Below are 26,024 nucleotides of genomic sequence, written 5' to 3'. Positions count from 1 at the left end.
GCAGAGAGAGCCTTTCCTCCTCTCAATATGATAGTTTGCAGCTTTTTCTTCAGCAGCAAGCACCAATCTATAAACTCTGGCACACATTTGACTATAAATAATAGATGCATGAATTTCTTCTCAGCTTGTACTTGGGGACGGGTAAGATTAGGATTCTAGTAACTACAGTCTTCTGTTGCATGCAGTGAGACTGCTGTACCATGGTAATTTATTTGGGAGTTCCATTGAATCCCCATTGGGGATTTATTTGAGTAAATATGCATGGGGTTGAGCTGAAAATCATTAAAAAGTCATCTGGTAGCAATGAATCTTTTTCCCCAGCTGATGTAATCTTTTAAAAGTCTGGATGTGATATAGGAAACTATTTCAAATATTCACAGCAGCCCAAGAAAGGGAATGAATGGGGAAAAGACCACAGAAAATCCTCAAACCATCACAGTGGGGAAAATGGAGATAATTCCTTTGACACAAGAGGGCAGTGTTTTCAAGCTCAGGGTGATCTCCAGGCAAGCTAAGTGCACATCAATCAGATGCTTCTAGGCCCTTGCTGTGAAAGTCTGGGATAGGGGTTCTGCACAGACATGACCATGTCCCATTAGATGCTACTGCCTGGATCGTGGTACAAACTCTGACAGCCCCTCCCTTGACCCTGAAAGGGGTTATCAGTGAAGGGTGATAAGATACGATGGATGCCTATTAGAATATTGAAAGATTTTTCTTGGGTGCGTTCTGTTTCTTATGCTGGACTCTATCATTGGATTTGAGAAAAGTTGGCATTTTCCTGTAGGTTAGACTGACTCTTTCCATCTTCCCCACAAAAGGGATGTGAAACAGGCTTGTTATACTGAATTTATGTTGCAAGTGAAATTTGATATGAACTTCCTAATTTTTGCTGTTCATAGTAGATAGGAACAAACTATTGAAGGAATTTCATTGAAGTGAAAAGCATGCTTCAGTAGAACAGGATGAATGAATCAATTTATAACTTTGTTTTCAGACTGACAGGGAAATCGAGACTTCTGAGTCAGGGCTTGTGGATGTCACTATTGGGTGGGAAACTCTTGATGCCAGAATAGAAGCGAGCGTAAAGGGGCAAAGGTCAGCATGATCCTGGAATGCACTAAGATTAACATTACCCCTGTCCATCTGAGAAAAAAAGAAAGAAGCTTTGGAGATGGTGTCATTTTTGGTAAACCGGCAACCCTGCTTACTGCCTTTGTAAAATAATTAGGACAATTATAAGAATAATTAAAACATAAGACAACATTTTTTCCCAGTGATCAACCCCAATTGCAAGTTGATATTTATTTCTTTTATCTTGGGGGGGGGGGGAATGGAGGAACCAGTAGGTTTTGTTCCAAAAAGATTCATATATTCCCCCAATGGCTTGGTCAAAGGGACTGAATTCATCCAACACATCAACTCTGAAACTGTTGTCCATTTTACATATTGTCCTTTTCTTTGTCACACCGACAGAATGGGAATGTCCCACAGCATGGCTGCAGCCAAGGTTTCCACACAATGTTGTAGAGAGAGAGCTGCTGTGGGACAGGCCCGAGAGTCCTCCGATGTTCCTCCACAGCTTCATCTATTCTCTTTAGGACTGTGTGGAACAGCGGCTCCGTGTCCGGTGACAGAGGCGTGGCCTCTGATGGGTCTCTGGATAGATCAAATAGCAAAGGAGGATCGTGATGTCTTACACCTTCTCCAGAACATGGGCAAAATCTAGTTTCATAACAGCCTCCAGATCCCTCTGGTTTAAAAATTGGTGTGACGTAGTGCGCCTTCCACACATTTCCACCTGGTGAGAAATAATCCATATGATTAACATAGATGCAAACTATGAAAAATTGCATGAGTTTGTAGCCAGTAACTCCACTCTTATGCTCTTATGGTTACAACCAACCTATACTGGCTTTCATCAACATAGCAACAGTGCCATCCTATGCTTGGCAACCAAAGCGAGTGATCTTGTTATGATACTTTTCTGTTGCAGCCCTATAATCTTTTTTTAAATTGTGTGCTTGATCTCTGCTTCTGCAGATTCGTCATTCTCTAGCTAGCACAATGGAAGTGCCTGAGGAGGAGCAATACAGCTCCATCCACAGAGAAGTTTCACCTTTCTCCATCATTCCCTTTCTTAACTTGAACAAGACTGCAAAGTTCTCCCTTGCCTCGGGTTTCCCACATTTCTTCACTGCAGAGTGAAGAAATCCACCAAACTCAAGGCTAAACAAAGGAGCATTAATATCTTAGACCAGCTGAGTTGACTTGTTTGGCATTGTGATTGGTCCTTCCAATGCCGTGGTACATATCTAAGGGTGCAATTCTAACCAACTTTCCAGCACTGGCCTAGCTGTGGCAGTGGAGCATGTGCTGTATCCTGCAGTTGCGGGGACAGTTATGGAGGCCTCCTCAAGGTAAGGCAATGTTTGTTCCGTTACCTAGGAGCTGCATTGCCCTTATGTCAGTGTTAGAAAGTTGGGTTAAGATTGTGGCCAAAGTCACAATTTAGTCTTCCAAGATTACATCCAGGCCAGCTAGAACAGGCCAGCTGTTTTTCACAGCCCAGAAACAGCTGATTCTATGCAAGCCTGCATCCTGATGTTGTCTAGATTAAGCATCTCTTCTAGGTTTCATACTGGGTATACTGAAGAGGTATGAAAGCTCCTTGCACTGCCCAGTACGGTTCCTTTAAGCATGTCATTGTAAGAATGCTGCTTGAAATGGCAGGAAGGTCTGTTTAGTTGTAAGAATATCTGCTCCTGGGTAGATGCCCCAGGCAGCCATATCAAGTGACAGGTTGGAGCTTGCCTCCACCAGCAGATTTGCTCTTATTAAGCTTCCAGCCTGCTGTTGTACAAGAAAACAAAGGCATGATAAACAATGAAATCAAAATAAAACAAGGCGTCTGGGACAAAGGGTAATAGTTGGGTTACAATCTTCTAAATTAGAGCTGAGCTAAGAAAGAGAAAATCTCAATGTCTAATGCTGAAGCATCAGTCAAAAATAAGCTCTAAACATGCGCTATCCAGAGGTGAGTATTCCTTCTTCAGTTTGAAGTTGTTCACCGTTCTCCAAATTATGTATTTATTCTTTACATTGGCATCCCATCTTTCTTTCAAAAAAACTCAAAGTTGCTTATATGGGATTATCGAATATTATCCTCACTCACAATTCAATGAGCAATCTAGGGTCACCCCTCATGAACGAGTTGGGATTTGAACTTGTTCCTTAGTTCAAACTGAATACTCTATTACACCACACTCTCAGAAAACTGGGTGAAACTATTGTGTTATGGGTTTTTCTCTAACAGAAAAGTTATAGGATGTGGGTCTTTTTTAAAAATATACTTACTATCCTTCTGGTGCCAGCGCACTGCATGTAAATGCATCCCACAATAGTGAAACATGAATTCATGCTCCGAGTGCTGAACTGATCCCCACAGCAAAGGCATCAAATTCCAGCCATCAATGACCCTGAAGTGACAGAATGACAGTCAGATCCTGTGCAGTTAACTCTATCTAGAATTCGATAACAAGAGGCAACAGCTTTATATTGTAACATACTACCACTAAATGCAATAGATTTGACAGATGTGTGAGAAAACTCAGAGGAGTATATTTTTAGTTATACCCTCAAATTCTCAATCCTCAAGGAATCTTTAACTGACAAATTATTAAAAAACAATGTTAAAACAATAGTTAAAAACATAACTATTTTAACAATAGTTAAAAACATCATGGTCATGAAAGCTGGGAGCATCTTCTTTTCCAAAGCTAGACAACTCTCCATGACCCCAAGAATTCAAAATTGTTTATTTATTATGGGCAGTCCCAAATCTTAAAATTGCTGCAGGTATTTCCATGGCATTTCCATGACACAAAGGCAATGTTTGGGCATCGTACACTTGTGAACATGTGTCTGGGATTCTTGGCACAATCAGGTTTCCCTGATGTATATATGAGGTCTGCACATTATGAATTTGATTGCTGAAGGAAACACTGGTGTTACTCTAAGTTTTCTGCAACAGTGTGTGATAAAGCTCTAAATTAGTTTTAGCTTGAAGAATGGGCGCAATTTAAAAACAAACAAACAAACACTAAACACCACACTCAGGAAGCTTTCATGTAGTATTAATTTTCTTTTTCCATTAAGTCCTCCTTTTTCTGCATTTATTTTAAATTTTCTCACACTCCTCAAAATTATATCTCATATTTAGGGAACTGTGGTTCATTCAGCTGATGGGCTACTTCATGTAATTAATTTTTTTTACTATCTTTATATGCTGTCTTTCAATTTAAATATTTGTAGGGCACCTCACTTCATAATAAAAAGAAAAACAAAGTAAATAATAAAATCAACAAACATACAATAGCAGCTTACGACAAAATCTGCAGATATACTGGCACCAAAGTTCCTATAGATTGGCACCAAAAGATACAATGCCAGGTGAACATTCCTAACAGGAGTGTGATGCTTGAGAAGGCCCTCTCCAGTCACTACTTCCATCCATTACCTTTCCTCTGAAGCGGACCATACTCATGAAAGAACAAAGCATGTATATCTATATTGCAAGGAAGATGCTCAAATATCTGCTCTCCACCATGATACACAATCCTCAATTTCAGATAAGTTTGCTCCCATTTGTACAGGGAGAGGAAAGCTGGCTTGCTAACACACAAAGTGGTTCCTATTTGCAAGACTATTGGAATGAAGTTTTTCATGCATTCTGGACTGCACTTGTTGCTTTGGTTGTCATAGAAAGCTATCCTTACAAAATAAAATAAATATAACCAGGCTCATACAGCCAGATTCGAGAAATTCTTAAGATACCAAGAGCACAGTCCTGTGCATTTCTACTCATGAGTAAATCCCATTGTGTTCAGTGATGTTTACTCCCAGGAAAATGAGTACAGAATTTCAGCCCAATTCAGGAAATGGTTGTCCGAATCTACCTCCACAGCAACCATACCTATCCTGCGGTAACGTTCCACCAGCCAAGTGAACCAGCGTTGGATAAATGTCCATTAGACTTGTTGGTTCATCAATAATCTTGCCCTCGGGTAGCATTCCTGTCCATCTAAACAATCCAGGGACTCGGATTCCTCCTTCCCAGCCTGCCATGGCTTTTCCGCCTAGAATTAAGTCATACACCAGTTTAGAAAAAAAGAACAAGCTCAATGTATTTTCTTCCAATGTTCTGTTGGCATATTAGATGTAGAGTTAGAAACATTACAGTTCAGGTGGTATAGTGATTCTGGTGTTAGACCTGAAAGATCCAGGTTCAAATTCCTGCTCTGCCATGAAACTTCTTGGGTAACGATGGGACAGTCACCATCTCTCAACCTGACCCAACTCACAGGGTTGTTGTGAAGACAAAAATAGGGAATGAACTATGTATACCACTCTGAACTCCTTAGAGGAAGGGTGGAACAAAAATGTGAAACATGAACCCAGCTTCAGTTCATGTTTTAATATCTAGTCAAGTGGCTCCTAGAGGAATATTTTATATATGGAGAAAGTAATTGCTGTGTTTTATCTGGAGCAGGTTGACATAACTAGCTATTTTTTCCTCAAGTACCATATTTTAAAACTCGATTTCCCCCATTACAATTCCTGATTTTGTCTAAAACAAAACCACTCTTGCACAGGTCATTTTGATCTTTATCTATTATGGAGCCCCCTTTGGATCCTCTTATTTCTTACATTTAAGAAATGTAAGAAGGTGATACTGGAGGCCAAGCGAGACTATGAGGAATGCATGGCCAGCAACATTAAGGGGAATAATAAAAGCTTCTTCAAATATGTTAGAAGCAGAAAACCCGCCAGAGAAGCGGTTGGCCCTCTGGATGGTGAGGGAGGAAAAGGGGAGATAAAAGGAGACTTAGAGATGGCAGAGAAATTAAATGAGTTCTTTGCATCTGTCTTCACGGCAGAAGACCTCGGCAGATATCGCTGCCCGAACGGCCCCTCCTAACCGAGGAGTTAAGTCAGATAGAGGTTAAAAGAGAAGATGTTTCAGACCTCATTGATAAATTAAAGATCAATAAGTCACCGGGCCCTGATGGCATCCACCCAAGAGTTATTAAGGAATTGAAGAATGAAGTTGCAGCTCTCTTGACTAAGGTATGCAACTTGTCCCTCAAAACGGCCATGGTGCCAGAAGATTGGAGGATAGCAAATATCACGCCTATTTTTAAAAAGGGAAAGAGGGGGGACCCGGGAAACTATAGGCCGGTCAGCCTAACATCCATACCGGGTAAGATGGTGGAATGCCTCATCAAAGATAGGATCTCAAAACACATACATGAACAGGCTTTGCTGAGGGAGAATCAGCATGGCTTCTGTAAGGGTAAGTCTTGCCTCACAAACCTTATAGAATTCTTTGAAAAGGTCAACAGGCATGTGGATGCGGGAGAACCCGTGGACATTATATATCTGGACTTTCAGAAGGCGTTTGACATGGTCCCTCACCAAAGGCTACTGAAAAAACTCCACAGTCAGGGAATTAGAGGACAGGTCCTCTCGTGGATTGAGAACTGGTTGGAGGCCAGGAAGCAGAGAGTGGGTGTCAATGGGCAATTTTCACAATGGAGAGAGGTGAAAAGCGGTGTGCCCCAAGGATCTGTCCTGGGACCGGTGCTTTTCAACCTCTTCATAAATGACCTGGAGACAGGGCTGAGCAGTGAAGTGGCTAAGTTTGCAGACGACAGCAAACTTTTCCGAGTGGTAAAGACCAGAAGTGATTGTGAGGAGCTCCAGAAGGATCTCTCCAGACTGGCAGAATGGGCAGCAAAATGGCAGATGCGCTTCAATGTCAGTAAGTGTAAAATCATGCACATTGAGGCAAAAAATCAAAACTTTAGATATAGGCTGATGGGTTCTGAGCTGTCTGTGACAGATCAGGAGAGAGATCTTGGGGTGGTGGTGGACAGGTCGATGAAAGTGTCGACCCAATGTGCGGCAGCAGTGAAGAAGGCCAATTCTATGCTTGGGATCATTAGGAAGGGTATTGAGAACAAAACGGCTAGTATTATAATGCCGTTGTACAAATCGATGGTAAGGCCACACCTGGAGTATTGTGTCCAGTTCTGGTCGCCGCATCTCAAAAAAGACATGGAAATGGAATGGAAATGGAAAAAGGTGCAAAAGAGAACGACTAAGATGATTACGGGGCTGGGGCACCTTCCTTATGAGGAAAGGCTATGGCGTTTGGGCCTCTTCAGCCTAGAAAAGAGACGCTTGAGGGGGAACATGATTGAGACATACAAAATTATGCAGGGGATGGACAGAGTGGATAGGGAGATGCTCTTTACACTCTCACATAATACCAGAACCAGGGGACATCCAATAAAATTGAGTGTTGGGCGGGTTAGGACAGACAAAAGAAAATATTTCTTTACTCAGCGTGTGGTCGGTCTGTGGAACTCCTTGCCACAGGATGTGGTGCTGGCGTCTAGCCTAGATGCCTTTAAAAGGGGATTGGACAAGTTTCTGGAGGAAAAATCCATTATGGGGTACAAGCCATGATGTGTATGCGCAACCTGCTAATTTTAAAAATGGGTTATGTCAGAATTCCAGATGCAGGGGAGGGCACCAGGATGAGGTCTCTTGTTATCTGGTGTGCTCCCTGGGGCATTTGGTGGGCCGCTGTGAGATACAGGAAGCTGGACTAGATGGGCCTATGGCCTGATCCAGTGGGGCTGTTCTTATGTTCTTAAACAATGCATGTGTCAGCATTTTGTTTTAGTCAACCTAGTTTTTGATGTTCCAGGTATTTAATATAGCATCCGATGAGCATCCGACTGCAATATACTACTGAAAGCACTTTAGGAAAGACTCCAGAGGAAAATCAGAATTCTCACCTTTGTATATGCCATTCCAACCACCTAGCTGAGCATTTCCTTTTCGAGCCTCTAAGTGTCCACCATGGTCGGAGGTGAAGTATGTCAGTGTGCTGTTTGTCAAGTGTCCGTTGTCAAGAGTATCCAAAATTTTTCCTGTAGATCAACAGCAACCCAGCTAAACATAAGAGAACTCTACCCTACAGCATCCTGTTGTATCCTGAGCATTTTTATTCACACGAGTAATATTGTTGTCCTACTGTACTTAGCCACTTGTTTCAACCGAGATCATCATTTGCTGTTAAAATGGTTAATGTTTTGTTTTTATGATTTTTTTTTATTTTTCAAAGTTTTAAATGAAATCCCAAGGAAGGTACAGCCATGACTACACTCACTGCTTCAGACAGAAACTTTTCCTTACCTGAAAGGCTGTTTTTCATTTTACACTCACAAAACAATCAGTATATAGAGTGCAAAATTCCTACTTTGTGCTTCCCAACTGCAAGCAGTTAGTGTACTGAATTGGCGCTTTCCCAGGATTTATTGCTTTTGTATGTTTGACCAAATATTTATTGCTTCTATATGCCTGACAAGCAGTTACATATGCAATTCCATCCAACTTTAAATAGTTTCCACTAATTATTTATGCTGCGTGGTGCTTTTACAGTCACATGGCACAAAATTCCAGCACCCCAATCATAACCACATTTACTTGGGAGTAAAGCCCACTGATTTCAATATGTTAAAGCATATGTTAATATGCTTTTATCTGTTTTTAAATTATGTTTTTAATCTGTTTTAACCTGTTGTAAGCTGCCTTGAGTCCCTTCGGGGAGAAAGGTGGGGTAAAAATAAAGTTATTATTATTATTATTTTTTCATAAGGTTGCCGCTCAGGCTGGGCACAGGCTCCACTGGAATGAATGGAGATAGCACAATGAAGCAGTATGGTGAAAGTTTGAATGGAAGGTGGGAACATAGGCTTCCTGGAACCATAGTATTTCTGACATAATGAGATAGTTAAAGTCTTCAATGAGGTAAAAAATTTCACCTAGTGAAATCAGGAAGCAGAGTGCTATCAGAGACAAAATTGGTGACGGTACGGGATGAGCGTGAAATTGACACTATGTGTGCCATGTTTTTGACCCACATAGTGACAAGTATGAGCTGCTGGAAATATTTGCTATCTGGGCCTGTTTAAGTGATATTCTACATATTACATGGCCACTTCCTGCCTATCTTTGTGTTCATATAACATCTAGTATCATTTATCACCCAAAGCCTGGATGTTGTGTGTAGTAGAGTTTTCTATGTCAATGCAAAGTTGCTCTTGATTGGGTCTAACATTGCATCCTAAATTCTGTATATGACAGGGAGCAGTCATGTTGCAACGAGTGCTATAGGGGCATTATTAGAGGGCATGTGTGGGTGAAACAGAAATACAAAAGCAGCCAGGAAGTGAGCAACTTAACAGAAAGAGTGATGCCTAGTCAATTTTTTCAAGGAACTTCCATTTGATGCTGCTGCAAATAACCATTGCCTTTGTTTGGACCTACTTACCTACCATCCAGTCCATCTCTTCTACATTGTCACCATACAAGCCATGGCTGCTTTTCCCAATGAAATTTTCTGTGGTAACCAGAGGTGTGTGAACATGCAAGAAGGAAACCAGGAGGAAGAATGGTCCATGCTTGTTTCTAAAACAAACAAACAAAAAAAGAGTTGCAAAAAAATTCCTTTATAAAATGCATCTGTTCCTAGACAGCTTTTCCAATATTCATTTTAATGCCTTGTGAAGAATCCATAATGATAACAGTTAATTCTCTGCTGATATCAGCAAACTTGTGTGCCATTGCTGTCAAGGCCTAGTATGCTTTCCTTTGTTTTTATAATCTTTGAACATACTTTCAAAGTATGCTTATCTCTGGAACCATAAAATTTGATGTCCTTTATAAGCAACAGAAGTGCCTAACAGCCCAGTCCTATCCATGTGGTACACTGGAGGATCCCAAGGTCTGTCAGTGTACCGTATGGTCTTCCATTGTGGCTGCCTGATGGTCTGTGGAGTGCAGCCGCCAGTGCAAATGCCATCATGGTGGAGGTAGGGACGGATCAAGGCAGGGATTGGGCTGGGCCGTGGTGCATCTTGGTGGCACTGGTAGCCTCCAAGTCTGGAATGCCCATCCTAGGCCTGCCACACCCCCTTCAAAATAGCTGGCATAGATCCAAGTAGGCCAGAAGAGGACCAGGGAGTGGTGGAGAAGGTAAGTCTACATTTGTGTTACTTACTTCTCCTGGCTGGTATTTAAAAACAATAAAAGATTAAAAGAAGTTACAATATATAAAACAATCAAGACTAGCTGTATAATAACATAGCCGGGAGAAACAACAGTAATAGCATCAGCCGAAAAAACAGAGCAGCGAGTGATCTCTATTGTACAGGCACAGAAGGCCCTGCTCTAGAAAACCTTCAGTTAAAGCCCAGACAAAACAAGATATGTTTTAGCCCTTGCTGAAAAGCTGCAAGGGAAGACATAGTTTTTAAATCCATCAGGAGGGAGTTTCATTACTGTTCAAGGCCAGAGGCGTAGCTAGATTATTTGACACCCGGGGTCCATAAATTTTTGTCACCCCATACGACATAACTAATTAATTATGTAATTATGTAATTATTATTAATTAATTATTAATTATATTAATTAATTGATTGATTCACATTTTATACCACCCTTCCTCTAAGGAGCTCAGGGTGGTGTACATGGTTCCTCCTTTTATTTTGTCTACACAACAACCCTGTGAGGTAGGCAAGACTGATAGCAATAGTCATGACATGAAATGGATAATAATAATGGCCAGAAAATATATGCAGTGAATATTTCATCACAAGCAATGGATGAAATTCTGCATCAAATGGTATATAACATGATGGTATTATTCGTAAAGGCCATGATTACCAGAACTTTGGCAGTGGTTCTCACACACTTAGCATGGGGACCCACTTTTTAGAATGAGAATCTGCCAGGACCCACCAGAAGTGATGTCATGGTCAGAAGTGACAGCATAAAGCAGGAAAATTTTTAACAATCCTAGCCTGCAATCCTACTCACACTTACCCAGGGGTAAATCCCATTTACTATCATTGTTAAAAGAATATACATAGTAGCTTGTTAAAAGTACATGTCTGCAACATTTCCCCAAATGCAGTCACATACCATGGTAGCATCAAGTCTAATATAGTAAAAATAAAATATTGAAATGGATGGGGACCCACCTGAAATTGGCTCACGACCCACCTAGTGGGTCCTGACCTACAGTTTGAGAAATTCTGCACCAGGGTGTCACCCCCGCCCCCCCCCCCGACGTCTTATTGGCCTGTTTTGAATTAAGGCAGTGGTTCTCAAACTTTTAACACTGGAACCTACTTTTTAGAATGAAAATTTGTTCAGGACCCACCGGAAGTGATGTTATAGCTGGAAGTGACATCATCAAGCAAAATAAAATAATTAAGTGAAAGAAAAACAGATAATTAAATAAGGGGAAGCCAGCCCTATTTCACCAAGTGAATTACTCTGTAACCTGCCCACAATAACACCCCCCCCCACAGATAAATCAGTGAGATTTTCAGCCCTCCCCAATGCCCACCTTACCAGCTCAAGCCTCTGGTTTATTCTTTTGGGGGGGGGGTACTGCCTTCTGGAGCATTTGTTCAGCTTCACTTCTATCAGATGGGGACCTTGTATTCCCCTTTGCCTGACTTGACCAGGAGCCAAAGTACATTTGCTTACTCGCGAGTAAACACGACCATGTGGCTTACTTTCACTTTCCATAGGGTTCAATACATTCATCTGCTTAGAGGGAGAGACTTCCTACTTGGGTGTTTTTTGGGGGCTGCTTTCATTGGATAGGAACCATTCTGATGTCCTTGGATTCCTCTCAGCCTGTCCTTTCTGATGGACTATGGAACGTTCACCTACTCATGAGTAAACGCACAATATGGCTTAGTTTCACTTTCCATAGGGCTCCATGCATTTTTTTGGTTTCCAGGTTTTTGGCCGTAACATTTGAAGGGAAGAAGATATTTTACTCCGAGTTTTTGCATTGCATTCTGCAGGAAATTCCGCATCCAACGGTATATAGCATGATGGGGTTACTCATCACCTCCGAGATGTTAGCGATGTTGGCTCATTTGTGGTGTCACAAATGCTGGTACCTGGGGCGGACCACCCCCCCACCCCTCGCTAGCTACGCCACTGTTCAAGGCATAGTTTCAGGGCGTTGTCAGATATTTCTTAATCAGTGTGGGTGCTTCATTCCCTACTTCTCACACACGCTTGAAACAAATGATTTTTACAATGATCTCATGTTACCTTTCAATAAAGGAAATGGCTTCTCTCAGCATAAGGGTCGCAGCTCTCTCCACCTTCATTGGTTGTTGTGTAATTTCATAGTTTTTCATCAGGATGCAGTTCCAAAATCTGATGAATCCAAAACTTGAGAACCAGGAAATGAAGAAGGAGAAGCCAAACAAAGCAATGGAGAAGATGATTTTCCAACTGACAGGCACCAGATGAGTCAGCCTTGCTGCAACAAGTGTGAACACAGCAAGGGCAATCAGCTTGGTGAAAGACCAGAGCTTGTACCTTGTGGGCAAATCCTGTTCTGGAGGTTCAGTTATTTGACAGTCACCAAACATCGAGAAAGGCATCCCATAGAAATAATCAAATCCATGCTGTAAGGGGTGGTGGCAGTGATCATTTCGATTTTCACAATTCACACCTAGATGCCATTTCCCTTCAAAGACAGAATTAGAAAAAGGTAAGTAGTGATATTGCTTGCCAAGGGCACAAGGTTGGGCTTCTAAATTTCTCAGACATTGCAAATAATGTTTTTATTTCAGGTGAAACTAATCAATGCATGGAACAGGCACATCCAGATTCTTTGGTGCACTGATGCACCATTGACAGAAATTCCTTCTGCGAATGGGAGCTTCTGCATGCACGCTGTGGCCCCTTCCCACTTTGTTTTTCAAAATGTTTATCCTTAGAGGACCTTGACTGAAAAAGACTTACCTTCCACTTCCTGATAGAGATCAAACTACCCCTACATGGGTAATTCACAGTGTGTCTATCTGATTGCAAAAAACAATAAGCAACCAGTTTTAAATATGGACCCAACTACTATACGTCCAAATGAATGCCTGTTGGGTTTTCTCTTTGTTTTGAGAGAGATGCAAATATACATCTGGCGTGCACCTGACCCCCTCCGCTTATTGCTCCTCCAAGTCCCATGCATGCCAGGTTTTTCAAGCCTACACAGGGTCCCTAATGCAGACTGTAGCAATCATGAAAGCGGCAGAAGTGCATGACCCAAGAACACCAGTACAAAAAAAACTAAACATTGTTCTGAGGAAATCGTAAATCTCCAGTTCATAAGTACAGGTATGCTAAGAAGAGGGACAGTGTGGTGTTTTAGTGCTGCTTAAGCAGAAGCACACAGAAAGCCTTGATGACATGGCAATGCAGGCAAATCTCCCCCCGTTATGGCACACCGAAGGGGGTGCTAGTTCTCAGGCCGAAGTGTGACAATTGCTGATACAGCACTCTGTGAAGAAGCACCCATTGTTCTCACCCCTGTATGAGATTCTAATGTGGCACACTATCTAGGAATGGAATGTAACTGATGTTGCAATGTTCAATAAAAGGCAGTGAGAAAGCTCGTACAAGCGGCTTGTCTCTCTCTGCATTCTCAACCCTCAATCTGTCTGCTGTCTCTTGATTTTCTGTCTGACCATTCATTTGCTTCTGCTCTTGCACCTAAATCCAGCAACCTGACCCCTGGGTTCTGGTTGCTCCCAAAGAATCACTGCTACAGGACAGTTCCATGCAGACATTCATTCTGAGAGGATACACAAGGCACTCCTCTTCCTGAATGACCACTCTTCCTCTACATCACTATTGGTACAATCGTAAACTCCTCCTGCGCCGGTGAAGCACATGCTCCAAAAGCACCTTAAAGCACTTTGAGACAGCATAGGAGTTAGTGGTGCTGGGAGGAATGCCTGCGCTGTCCTACAGGCACCACTACAGGCCTCCACATGTGATGGAGCAGATAAGCTCCATGCCAACCAGCAGAAGGGTAGGGGAAGACAGGGAAGGGTTAACTGGGCAGGGGAAAGCATAGGGGATGGGCGGATTGGGTACCAGGAGGGGCACAGGATTGACAGCACTGGCACATGCCATATACTACTATCACCCCTTCCTGGGCAAGATCCACTGACATGGATCTATTCAGACTTGCACAAGTAATTTAGCAGGTGCAGATCCGAGTAGACCAGGAGGAAAGCAGCTGAAGCTTTTCCCAGGACAAGGAGATGGATGTCCCCTTACCTTGAGGAGACCTGCAGACTGCAAAATTCCCCCATGGGATACACAACCAGCCATACTGGCCCCGCTACATTGGCACAGGGGAATTTCAATGGGATTGGGCTGTGTGACATATAGAGGTCATTGAAGATAAACAGGAGAGACCAAGTATCTCTCTTCAAAGCCTATTGGTCCACATTCCAGACATGAAAAAGCAGCTTGATGGATGAAAGTGCTCCTACCACTGAAACATCTTGTTTGTCAAACAGACAGTGCTTGGCTGTATTTGACAATCCTCATCAGAAGTGTGCTTCTTACCAAGCAGAATATAACCTGGATGTTATATTCAGTTCTGCTGCAGCTTAAATATATTCTTGAATTACCTATTGTCCACACTCCAAATATGAGGAAGAAGCATATCATCACCATTCATCCAAATCCTACCTAGAAGCCCACCTACCTATTAATCCAGTGGTATAGCCTTGCTCCTTCAGTATCTTGACAAACGTAGTTTCATTAGGAGGGAGGCCACCTGAACCAGCCAGCCATTGAAGCACACGATAACTATTTGATTCATCCATCCCTGAGATACAAAGTGTATGTATACGCTGAGAACAAATAGTATAGCTAACAGCTGAAAATTCTCTCTATCACCAGTGCAAGACTGGTAAGTAACAACTCTGTAATATTCTCAGTTGTCTCAATAAGATTCATGGAATTGAAAAAAATTTCTTCCCTTCTTTATCTTGTTCAAACTTCACCCTACGAAAGGATATTCAATACACCACTATTCCGTTAGGAGCAGATTTACACAAGGAGGATGGGTTTCTGCTTAAGACTTGTCATTATAAAATACCTGAGCGGATTGGGTATCTTCCGGTTAAGAAAGCTGCTCGGCTTGGCGTGCAAACTGGAGCTGCAGCAATGTGCTGAGTGAGTTTAACTCCTTCCTTTGCAAGCCGATCTATATTAGGAGTCCTAAAGAGAACATCAGCACAACATGTTTCAGTGGAGTGGCTGAAACTAGACAGTGACACACTTGTCAAAATGTCTTGGTTTGTAGCATAAAACTATGTTGTATTTATAGAGCCCAAACGTGTGCAAGAATGGTTTTTGTTTTTTTTACTTCACTGTGCTCACGCTTATAGACTTACCCTACAAACATTCTGGGCTATTTCATGCACATGAAGAATGGAAGGATAAACATGTTTGCCAATAAAAGGCCTAGAAGAGAAGTGAGAAATGTCTTATTGTCATGCTCCTAATTCTTACCTGACTGTGTTGTTTCCATAACAGCCTAAATCGCCAATTCCAAGGTCATCAGCTAAGAAGATGACAACGTTGGGCTTGGAGCTCACCAAACCTTGCAGTTCAGGTGGCTGCAGCAAGACGTACAAAGCTAGAAGCATGCCTGCAGAACTCCTAGAAGGACAAAAAACAATGTAACTTATAAAGGTGACAGCAATACCTTCATTCAGTTATAAAACAAAAAGATTGAAAATGTAATGAAGAAAAATTGGCTGTTTGAACGGCAGATGTTGTACATATTGAGTTTGCTATAATTCATCATATTCATACTTTACAGAAACGTTACCCTTGCAGGGTTATTAAAGACCATGAAACCACAAAAACGTAGTAGTGGTTCAGACGGCTTTAAACAGGGAGAGACAACAACCCAATTCTATTGAAATCCTCCCTCTGCAGATGTAGCTGCACCACCACAGCATGCACTGCATCTTGCAGGGGTGCGTGGGGTGAAGAGGCAGTCCCGGAGGTCTTCTCTGGGTTAAGCCCCCACTGCCCTGATGGTTCTACTTGGACCTGTGGCAGTGATTTTGCTAGTGCAAGTCCAGTTGGACCCAGGTAGGTGAATCAAGGCCAGGAAGGGGAATAGGATATCAGCAGAGCTGCTGCTACTGATTACTGCCCCCTTCCCTCCCTTGACACGCTCCAATCCCCATCTTAGTCCCTGCCCTGTTCCGCCCACCACCTGCCCCTTGTGCTAACAATGATGTCAGGGCTTCCAAGGAGGCTGCTTTTGCCTGGCCACTATTGCCACCACTGGTCACTATTTACAGCAGCAGCCAGGCTGCACTCTACTGCATTCCACATTTTGTGATGGCCATAAAGTGCAGCGCCCTAGAAGACTAATTAGAAAATCTTGTTGCATTGTGACTCAGTTTTCTTAATGATATGCAAGTTGCGCAGCAGCCAATGGGGTTGCTCCCAGGATCCTTCTGCAATCTGGGAGCAATCCTGGTTGGCAGCTGGGAGGGAAAGGATCCTGATGAGCAATCTACTGAGGTAGAAGCATTTTTTAAAAAAGATTTTACGGCTCCCGTGAATGTGAAACTGAACTGAATACAATGGAGTGCAGAACTTAGGGCGCAATCCTAACCCACTTTCCAGCACTGACATAAGGACAATGCAACTTATGGGTAAGGGAACAAACATTGCCATAGCTAGAGGAGGCCTCCGTGACTGCCCCCACCTGCAGGATGCAGCACATGCGCCACTGGCACAGCAATTCCAGTGCTGGAAAGTTGGTTAGGACTGTGCCTTTAGCCTCATATGGCTGGGATAAAAGGATCGTGCTTGTACATAGTGCAAATACACTATGCTTGTATTTGTTTGTGATCCGACACCAATTACACAGAAGCATGTTTTATTTTACACTCAAATTTATCTCCTGCCTCTCTTCCTAAAAATGCACACACAGGACAGCTGACCAAGATGACTATATCAAAGTCAGTGCAGCTGCTCAGGTTATCTATATACCATTTAGATCTATGCTTGACTTCCTGGAAAGTTCTCTCCCTGCAGCTCTTCTATGGAAGTTCCAAACAGTTTATAGAGCACTTGGTGCGAGATACATTTTAAAGGAAAATTGGAAGGAAAATAGCGGCCTGTGCAGCAACACATCCTTTCAAGAGTTTCCACAAAAACCTCCACTTTATTTTTATACTGCCCTAAATATCACTATTGACAGGTCATAAACTGCTTTTCTGTAGCTGCAGTATTTGTTGCTATTCCAAGACTGTGAAACTCAGTGTGCATTAGTGGAACTTTTTTCATTGGTTTCTGTGCTCGTTGAAATCCAAATTATTATCTGTACCAAAGTTAAGCCTCTTTCAAGATATGCCTGAAAAGGCAACCACGCAGAAGTAGACTCTTCATATTTTCCCATTATATTAGCTGCTGAAAGTCATATGCTTCCAGAAACATAATTTGGAACCCTTATAAAAAAATAAGAACCGGTGACTTGTTCAAGTGAACACTTTACCAGTAATGTGTGGGGCGCACCATGACCTCTTTCATCGACTGCCAAGATACAGAAGGACACCAAGGGAGAATCTGGAACAAAAAAGAAGAGGTAAGGCTCAGGAAAATCTGGATAATTGTGAACAATGACATGCTACAGACATTCAAGCTTTCCACATTAATATTTGAAAGAAAACAACATACAGGTTGAGGCTCATTATTCGTGTGGGTTCCAGTCTAAGCACTCACGTGGATGACAAAAAAAAGCACTATAGCAAATCAGTTTAAAAAACAAAGTTTCTTTGCTTTAAAAACAGCCTTGCTGACCTTTGTGATGTAAGATAAGAGTCATTAAGAAGACAATCCATCAATCAGTCCTCCTCCAAGCGCCTCACTCAGTCCCTCCCTTCACCAATGCAAAGTGATCACCTTTTTTCACATGCTCAGGGGGAAGGGAAGGGTCGCCTGGGGAGAGAAGGACTGATGGATTGTCAGCCAGCTGCCCTCTCTCTCTCTCTCTCTCTCTCTCTCTCTCTCTCTCATATTAAGGAGACTATTGTTAAAGGACTGTTCAGTTTTTTAAACTGATTTTAAAGGGGTGCATTTTCCCCTTCAGGGATCAGCACATTTCTTCTCATTTGCAGTGGCCATTCGTGTTGAGTCAAATCTGTGTATAAAAAATCTGTGTATATATAGGCTGGACCTGTATTGCAAGTTGCATACAAGCTTACCCCCCACAACATCTGTCTGCAAGCCTGGCTGTCCGCTGCATCAGTATGCTCTTTTCATGCTACCTCCTTTGTTGGAAAAGAAGAAATGAGCAGAACAGAAATGAAGAAAGTCTTGTTCTTTCACCACTGCGTATATGGACTTCCCACTTAAAATATTCAGCTGTCTCACTCCCTGTTCAGAGACTACATTTCTTTTCAAGTTTAGAGATACTTACATGACAGTACAATCATCACTTAATCTATTATTGCCCTGTAAAAGTTATTCTGTACCAGGCAAGATTCTTGCCAGCAAGTCCATCAACATTGTGGAGACTTGTAGATATGCAAATAGTTACTCAACTCCTTAGATCTATAAGAGGACATTTTTGTTACCACATTTTTGGGGGACTTTCCACAGCAGGTATTCTGTTGCTCTATTTCAGTTTTGCATTGCAAAACCTTTCCTTTCTGAAGCTGTTGGTTTTTAAACTTCAGTATCCTTGCAATTAAGGTTGCTAATCCTGTCTGGAGCTACTCTTGGAGATTTTTTTTTTTCTTTCCCACATGATCCTTTATCAGGGCACTTGTTAAACAGAGACATGAGACAAAGGCTTGGGCTTCAAAACTGGGTCACTTTATTAATTCAACATGATAACTGCAGCAGGGTAGCCAACTACAACCCCCAAAGTGAACGGACTTCTAAATGGGGGGAAACAGTCCTAGCTGCAGGAACTGGAGAGAGGACAGGGGGACAAATGCCCTGAGTGCTCCAGACCATGTGGTTTCCCGAAAGTAAGATTTAAGACCGCAGAGAAGCCTCAGAACACTTTCCCAGTCTGTTTCAATGTTGCTGGAGGCTCCATGGCGCTGGTAAGCGGGGAGGAGGGCGACATTGTGGACCTTTGCCCCAGGATGCATAGCAGGGCAGGTCCATTTCTGCCTAGCTGTTATCTCCCCCAGGAATAACTGGGCGAACCATCTGGCTCAAGGCCAATCCTGTCAAAACTGGTTTAGCACTCTCACCTCCAAACCCTGCAGGGTGAGGTAGCTGGAAAGTGCACACCTGTTAGGCCAAGCCTCAAGGGCCTTTGCATGTTCCAACCTGTAGGCTTGCCAGAGAGCCTCACCAACCTGAACAAGTATTGTCTGAGCAGTACTGAGCATAAGAACATAAGAAGAGCCCCGCTGGATCAGGCCAAAAGCGCCCATCTAGTTCAGCTTCCTGCATCTCACAGTGGCCCACCAAATGCCTGAGGGAGCACACAAGACAACAGACACAACCTGCAAACCGGTGCCCTCCCCTGCATCTGGAAATCAGATTGCCTCTACAGCTTGCCTCTACTGACTCACCTACAAGCTTTGCCAGCTCAGAATGGACACAGAAATAAATTTCTGCCTGCCTAGCCCACCAATTCCTAACTAAAGTGTCTAACTAAAATCTAACCTAAAGCTCAGGCCAATAAAATGCCATACAGGTAGGCAAAAAAACTGTCAGCCAAAGGCCAATCGGGCTAGCAACAAAAAATTTCTACCCGTCTCTCAAAGGGCAACCTGCTAATCTCAGACTGCAAGAAGGGTAGGGTGGGAGGAGTCAAAGAACTTGCCATGATTTATGTCACGTAATTCTCTGAAATCTCCAGGCGTAATTTCAGGAGATTGATCCAGATTCCTGGAGATTCCAGGCTGATCCTGGAGGACTGGCAACCCTACATACAACTCAGTCCTATACATGTTTACCTACAATTTGGTCCCTATAGTTTCAGTGGAAACTTGCTTCTAAAGTATGGGTACCTAAGATTGGAGTTGTACAATGGCATGTACACCTGAAGCCTCTTCTGCTGCTTCTGTCTTCGAGCACTGAATTTAGTCCACGTAACTATCATAGCTGTTTCTGTGGGAGGGAAAGCTTTTATCATTTCCTCCAGAGTTTGATATGCTGTTGAAGATAACTGTTACTAATATATTTGGCTGTCTTACACCAAATAGGGATAGGGAAATATCCAAATATCCAAATAGGGGAAAAAATTCAAGTAATACTTTATTGATCTGAAAGTTGATAGATATAAATAAATTTACAGCCCAGTCCTATCCCCTATCAGTCAATTGAGCACAGTACATGCTATTGTTGGGGTGTGACTAGATGGCCTGGGAGTGGTAAGTAAAAATACTTTTTATTTATGTCTTCATAGGTCACCTGGCTATCAGTGGGTCCTCTCAGGCCTATACCAACTATACCTAGCATGAGAAGCCTCAGTGGGCAGGTCCAGGCCAGCAAAGGGGGATAGCATCCCTGCATGTGTTGCTGCCACCAAGCTTCACTCCCTCTTGCTCCCTGCCCTATTCCTCCCCTGAATTGCCCACAACCCAGCCAGCCATCAAACTACTTGCATAGGCACGGCATCTAGGAGCCATTGGTGCATGTGTGAGCCCTCTGGCTGTTTGCCCCAGTGGCCCTGAAGCACACTTATGGCATTAAAAAAGCCATAAGGACTTATGAAGTTATCATGAGTGAACTTATCACAAGATCTGCTGCTGTAGGACCTCTATAGGACTGGATTGTAATACGTTTAAGCCATTTCTGCCCAACATTGCATATACACAACAGGGAACAAATGTGTACACCTGTGGGCTGGGCAGAAATGGGTTAAGCATCAAGATGTTCCAGGGGGAGGAAGCAGTAGGTTTCTTCAGGCACATGTAAAGTGGCCCCTCTCCTTCGGCTTTTGAAGCAGACATGGCTGTGAAAGCAAAGCGGAAGCATCTCCTCCGCTTTGTTCTCTCCTTCCAGAATGGCACAGAAGCTGAGGGGGAGGCCACTTTATACGGGAGTCCCAGTGCCTCAAGAACTTTGCCCCCTTTCCAGGAATGCCTCCGTTATAGAAACATATCTAGGGCACAGTGAATAGAATACAAAGTGTGCTTATGGCGATGGGACTAAGGCTGCAGGCCTAAACATATGTATGTTGCCTGCTGAGTTCTTTTTATTGATGCATGGCACATTTGTCAGCATGTGTACATAGTACTGAGTGCATTCCAGGAGAGCATGACCTAGGTCCATCCTGTGGCACTTGAGCTGGGCTGATGGCAGAGGCCTCAGATCCCACAGGCCTCAAGGAAGGCCACAATTTCAGTTCATCAGAGTAATCACAAACTCCCACTCTAGCTTAAGAGATGCTTTGCCTCCCCCCCCCTTTGGAAAATCCAGTTTTGTTTCCTTCACTAATGCCATGGCCAAAATCTTACCAATTGTATGTTAATTGAGGCCCTTGCCTCCAGAGTAGCTCAAGAGTTTGATGCGTTGGTGGGGTGCAGAAAAGTGGAGGCACCCATTTCAATCCAGGGAGGAGCAATCAAGGGCCATAAGGACACAAAAGAAAGGTCCTTGATGAGTTCACTCAACAATAGCCTCTGTGCTCCCCTATGGTAATTGTATAAAATATATAAAAAGCTGGGTCACAGACCTATTGTGTTCTATTTGTTCATTGTTCATTCACCTAACTCCACGGATGGCAGTGGTTTTTTCAATAGGGACCATTATTCTAGTTTGCTTTATCCTTGTGGCCACCAAATGTTCTTACATGGTGGTCCTCATGGAGAATGCTGCTTCAAAGATGTCACTAGCACTGAGACCATCCACACAATGATCTAAGCAGGCGGGGGGTGGGGGGGGGAAGCTTTTCACACAGTTTCCCACATGTTAAGAAGAACTTATTCTGAGGAATAGTCTTGAGTGACAAATTTCTCAATAATAAAGTATGTGCTGCCAACCCTGCAATGTCCGCCTGCTACCTATCAATTCTTCCTCTTTGTCTTGCACATTATGCACAGTTGCACTGGTGTACAGGACTTGTTTTAATTCAGTGCCTATCCCTGTCTGCTCTGGATAATTTTTTCTTCTTAGTTTTATCATGATCTCAAACTACTGGTGTTATGCTTATAATTGATGTGAACTGTGATTACTTAAGACTGTATAAGTCATAAATGAACATTTGAAGATACTTTCTGCTAGTGTGCCAGCTGATAGCAGCTCTCTAAAGTCTCGGTCAGAGGCTTTCTCAGTCTTACTAGCCAAGATTTCTTTAACTGGGGACTTAGGGACTTTAACTTAATCTTAGGCATGAAAAAGATGTGATCTATCATTGAACAGCATTCCCTTCCTCCAAAAACCAGAGTTTTCAGAACCCTTTGCTCAGAGCAAATTGATAAGGTACCATGTCAAGATCACAATTGGTTCTCCATTTGTGATACAAGGGTCACAAGTGATCCAAGGGTTATGCAGGAATTCACCCTGCATCCTACTACCCAGTTCTACTCTGGACATAAATCTCTCACTTTATGAGAATTATTTGGTCACAACGAGAGATTGAGAGGACGAAGTCTGTAAAGTGACAAGAAAAGCTTAATACTGCATTTTCAGTCCATGCAGCTGTGAGAGATTATAGCAATATATTTAACCTTTGACCAAAAAGTTGCCTCTTATCCAAGAATGACAGGCTGGGATAGTGTCAAAAAGAATGAATCTCAGTATGTATCATGCTCTGTCCTGGGTCAACCAAAGGGTGATGAGGTTGAAAGGCAATCTGGAATTCAGACCAGTCAGAAGCCCACAAACAATTGATTAATTAAATTGATAACTATCTGTATCCACAAGGCACTCAGAGCAGATAAAAGCAGGCAACAATGCCTTCATTCATTCTGCAGAAAGAAGCAGGGAATTGCATGACCCTGAATCTTAAAGTGCACAAGATGTTAATGACTAAAGACAACAAGTTACTACTATATATACACTGATGGTGGAAAGAGGTTTCTTCCTATAGAGTTGTATAGCAGAACAAATTCTTGAGCGAACAAATCTTGATGAAGTCAGAGAGACTTTGGGATTGCCACATTCAGACTATCATATTATAGTCTGTGACTGCAGTGTGTCTACTCTGTGGCTGCAGTTGGAAGACTTAAGTGGCTTTCCAGTTTTTCTGGCAGGCATACAGAAGAAACCCAAGCACAGAGATTTAAGAAAACATCCTCCATTTATTACCAAGGAAGTCATAAAAACAAACAAAAAGGAACATCCGCCCACCCAGGATAATTCATTGACTTCCTGAGTAGTATCAAGACAGAAAAAAATATAAAGTTCAGTTGATGGTTGGCAACCTTCAGTCTCGAAAGACTATGGTATAAGCCTACAGCACCCGGTATTCCCAGGCGGTCTCCCATCCAAGTACTAACCAGGCCTGACACTGCTTAGCTTCTGAGAGTTCAGTTGATGAGTTTTCATTAATTAAAGTTGATGATGTTTTGAAACCAGTCAGTTTTTCATTTACATTTCCACTTTGTGACTCATTCATGACATTGGTCTAAAAATACTTTTGCCACATGTTCATGCTTTTTCTTGCCTTTTTCCTAACTTCAGGACCAACAACAGAAGCCAAGCATCCTCATCTCAGGAAACTAAACAGGTTTTTCAACCATTTGTTCTGATACTGCAGCCTTAAAATCTGTCCCAAACCATTCAGTTATGTGTACAGATTCCTATGGCTCTTTTGTCGATATCAACATCACTGCCACTTTCAACTAGAAGTTGATATTAAAGTCACAGAGACTGGATTATATGTGACCCTGTTACAGTCTTAGCATGCAAAACCTACATCAATGGCTGAGAGCAGAAGCCTATGCATGTCTAAGTCCTACTGATTCCATGGGATTTACTCCCAGGTAAGTGCAAATATGATTGCAGCTTGAGTCTCATTAGAGTTTATTTATTGAAGATATTAAAATCCTGATGCACTATTCCCTTTAACTACAGGACTGTTTTTACAATTTTGCAAGTGTCTGTTTTTACTGTTACCCTGCACATGCTCAATCTTGTCTGATCTCGGAAGCTAAGCAGGGTCAGGTCTGGTTAGTACTTGGATGGGAGATTGCTTGGGAATACCGGATGCTGTAGGCTTATACCATAGTCTTTCGAGACTGAAGGTTGCCAACCATTCGTTTTTATACATTTGTACCAATACCCTTTTCCCTTTTTGTTTGTAATTTCTGAAAAATAAACTCTTTCTTACACGCTATTTAGAGCATAGGGTTTGTTCCTGCCACAGCTTACTGCGGATCAGAGCTTCTACTGTTGAGGGCAAATGTAAATGCAGAGGAAGTGGGATTAGCTTGGGCAGTTGGCATCCTGGAATGCTCTGTAGCAGGGATGGTCAAACTGTGGCTTGCCAGACGCATGCGGCCAAATATACATGTGTGGCTCTCGGAAATATTCTGGCTTAACTGCTTTTTGCATCACAATTAATTTAAAAAAGGTAAATAAGAAATTTTCAAACTTTATAATTATTTACCAGGTATAAACTGAGAGTTCACCATGTTCATGGTGAGTAAATATATTTAAGAATTTAAATGCTTCTTAACTATTGCAGCTCTCAAACATCTGAAGTTTATAGTATGTGGCTCTTACATTAAGCAAGTGTACCCCTGCTCTATAGCATCCAACTTCTATGCTAAGGGAACTGTGGCCTTTTAGGCTTACGGCAGATAGCTTTCCCTAGATTTGGGGTTACTAATTCTTCCTCCTAGTGGCAGCATTTCTCCTGAAGTTTCTGGCTGTAAAAGTTATTTCTTCCCCTCTCCTACAGTGGGCCACAAGGCTCCAATGGACCACCACATTCCTGAGACATCTCATTTCTTTTTCAGGTTGCCACACTTGTGATCATATACCGAGCATACGAACATATGTAGTTGCAGGCAAAGTGTATGGATATTTTAAAATCCACATTGCTTTCAGTAACAATACAGACTTCCACATTTGCTTTCTCCAGATGAATGGACGGCACACTCCCCAGAACATATTTGCAATTTGTCTGACTGCATAACTGCAGTCAGAGACTACGCAACATTTTGATAGCATGTTTTTCTTGGAAGCTTTCAAATATCGAGTTCCATGTGCTCAAGTCATTACTCTTCTCATATTTTTGTACAATATTAAAAGTCTGCATGTTAAAACCCTATCTGTACAATCTCTTCCTGTACAGATCTCCAAGAGATGTTTTCATAAAGCATGCTCAGTTATGTTGAACTCAGTGTACCCATGCACTTTTAAAGGCTAGCCAATACACTACCGACTTCCCCCAGTAAGGTTACTATATTTGATCAGAAAGCAAATGATTCTACAGTACCTGTAGCTTACTGTAACCTGTAAGGGTTTTACTGCAGCTTGGAGAGGCTACAACTGTTGTAGGAAGGAGGAGCTTGAGTTCGGAGTAGACTTGAAAATGTTCCTAGCTTGTCAGAGTACATCTCTCATCCATTTCTGCTGGAGGGGAAGTCATCATATCTGTCCCATCTGCTCACGCGCACTGCCGAGCAGTTTCCTTTGGAAGAAAGTCTAACTCTACAGCATAACAATTAAGCTGGCAACCTCACAGGCAGCTCTCTGCCACTTGCTGTCAGTGCTGGATACATACTACAGACTCCCCCTTCCCCCATACGGTACCTCTCTTTGATATCAGCACAGTGTTAACATTTAGCTGCACATGTGGGACTGATCAGAGAACAGTAGGTCTTTCATTAGAGGCCTGGCTCAGTGATTGAATGGCTACTCCCTGGTTTCCGGGAAAGGGCTGTAGAAAAGGTTCCTGAGTCTTACTAAAAGAACCACTTGCCCATGTGCAGATGATTCTTACTAATGCTCTCTTTTTTCTTAAAGGAAACTAAACAGCATTTCTGCTGGAGTTAAAGAAAGGAGAGCTTACTTCATTGATAGACAAATTTCAAAAAGGATTTTTGTGTTTGTGTGTGAGAGAAGTGCTGCCTATGGATACACTGGCTTTATTTCCTTTCATGGTTAAG

At 42.4% G+C, this 26,024-nt stretch overlaps 1 protein-coding gene across 2 annotated transcripts; it reads right to left on the bottom strand.

Annotated features, from left to right (window-relative positions):
• Nucleotides 1-1,306: 1,306 nt before the first annotated feature.
• LOC136643998 (arylsulfatase H-like) lies at nucleotides 1,307-25,746 on the bottom strand. Of its 2 annotated transcripts, XM_066619454.1 has the most exons (11): nucleotides 25,352-25,746; nucleotides 17,492-17,562; nucleotides 15,481-15,630; nucleotides 15,065-15,186; nucleotides 14,669-14,791; nucleotides 12,214-12,637; nucleotides 9,407-9,543; nucleotides 7,869-8,003; nucleotides 4,976-5,138; nucleotides 3,358-3,479; nucleotides 1,307-1,801 (listed from the first exon to the last, which is right to left on the bottom strand). In XM_066619454.1, exons 2-11 carry the CDS (start codon nucleotides 17,524-17,526, stop codon nucleotides 1,443-1,445), a joined length of 1,770 nt encoding a protein of 589 aa, XP_066475551.1. In that variant the 5' UTR covers nucleotides 17,527-17,562; nucleotides 25,352-25,746; the 3' UTR covers nucleotides 1,307-1,442. The 2 variants fall into 2 exon arrangements, with proteins under 2 accessions (XP_066475551.1, XP_066475552.1); XM_066619455.1 differs by lacking the exon at nucleotides 7,869-8,003.
• Nucleotides 25,747-26,024: the final 278 nt, after the last annotated feature.

This window comes from Tiliqua scincoides, chromosome 3, assembly GCF_035046505.1.
Source record: "Tiliqua scincoides isolate rTilSci1 chromosome 3, rTilSci1.hap2, whole genome shotgun sequence".
NCBI lineage: Eukaryota > Metazoa > Chordata > Lepidosauria > Squamata > Scincidae > Tiliqua > Tiliqua scincoides.
Note: the sequence above shows the minus strand (reverse complement) of the source record. Positions and strands in the feature narration are given on the sequence as shown.

What these genes read in the sequence shown, in the direction of transcription:
- LOC136643998 (XM_066619454.1), bottom strand. Translation starts at nt 17,526, where the DNA reads ATGAAAGAGGTCATGGTGCGCCCCACACATTACTG. An exon ending in GTGCGCCCCACACATTACTG is followed by an intron (nt 15,631 to 17,491) that starts GTAAAGTGTTCA and finishes TTGTCCTTCTAG; the next exon opens with GAGTTCTGCAGGCATGCTTC. An exon ending in TATGGAAACAACACAGTCAG is followed by an intron (nt 15,187 to 15,480) that starts GTAAGAATTAGG and finishes TGTTCTCTTTAG; the next exon opens with GACTCCTAATATAGATCGGC.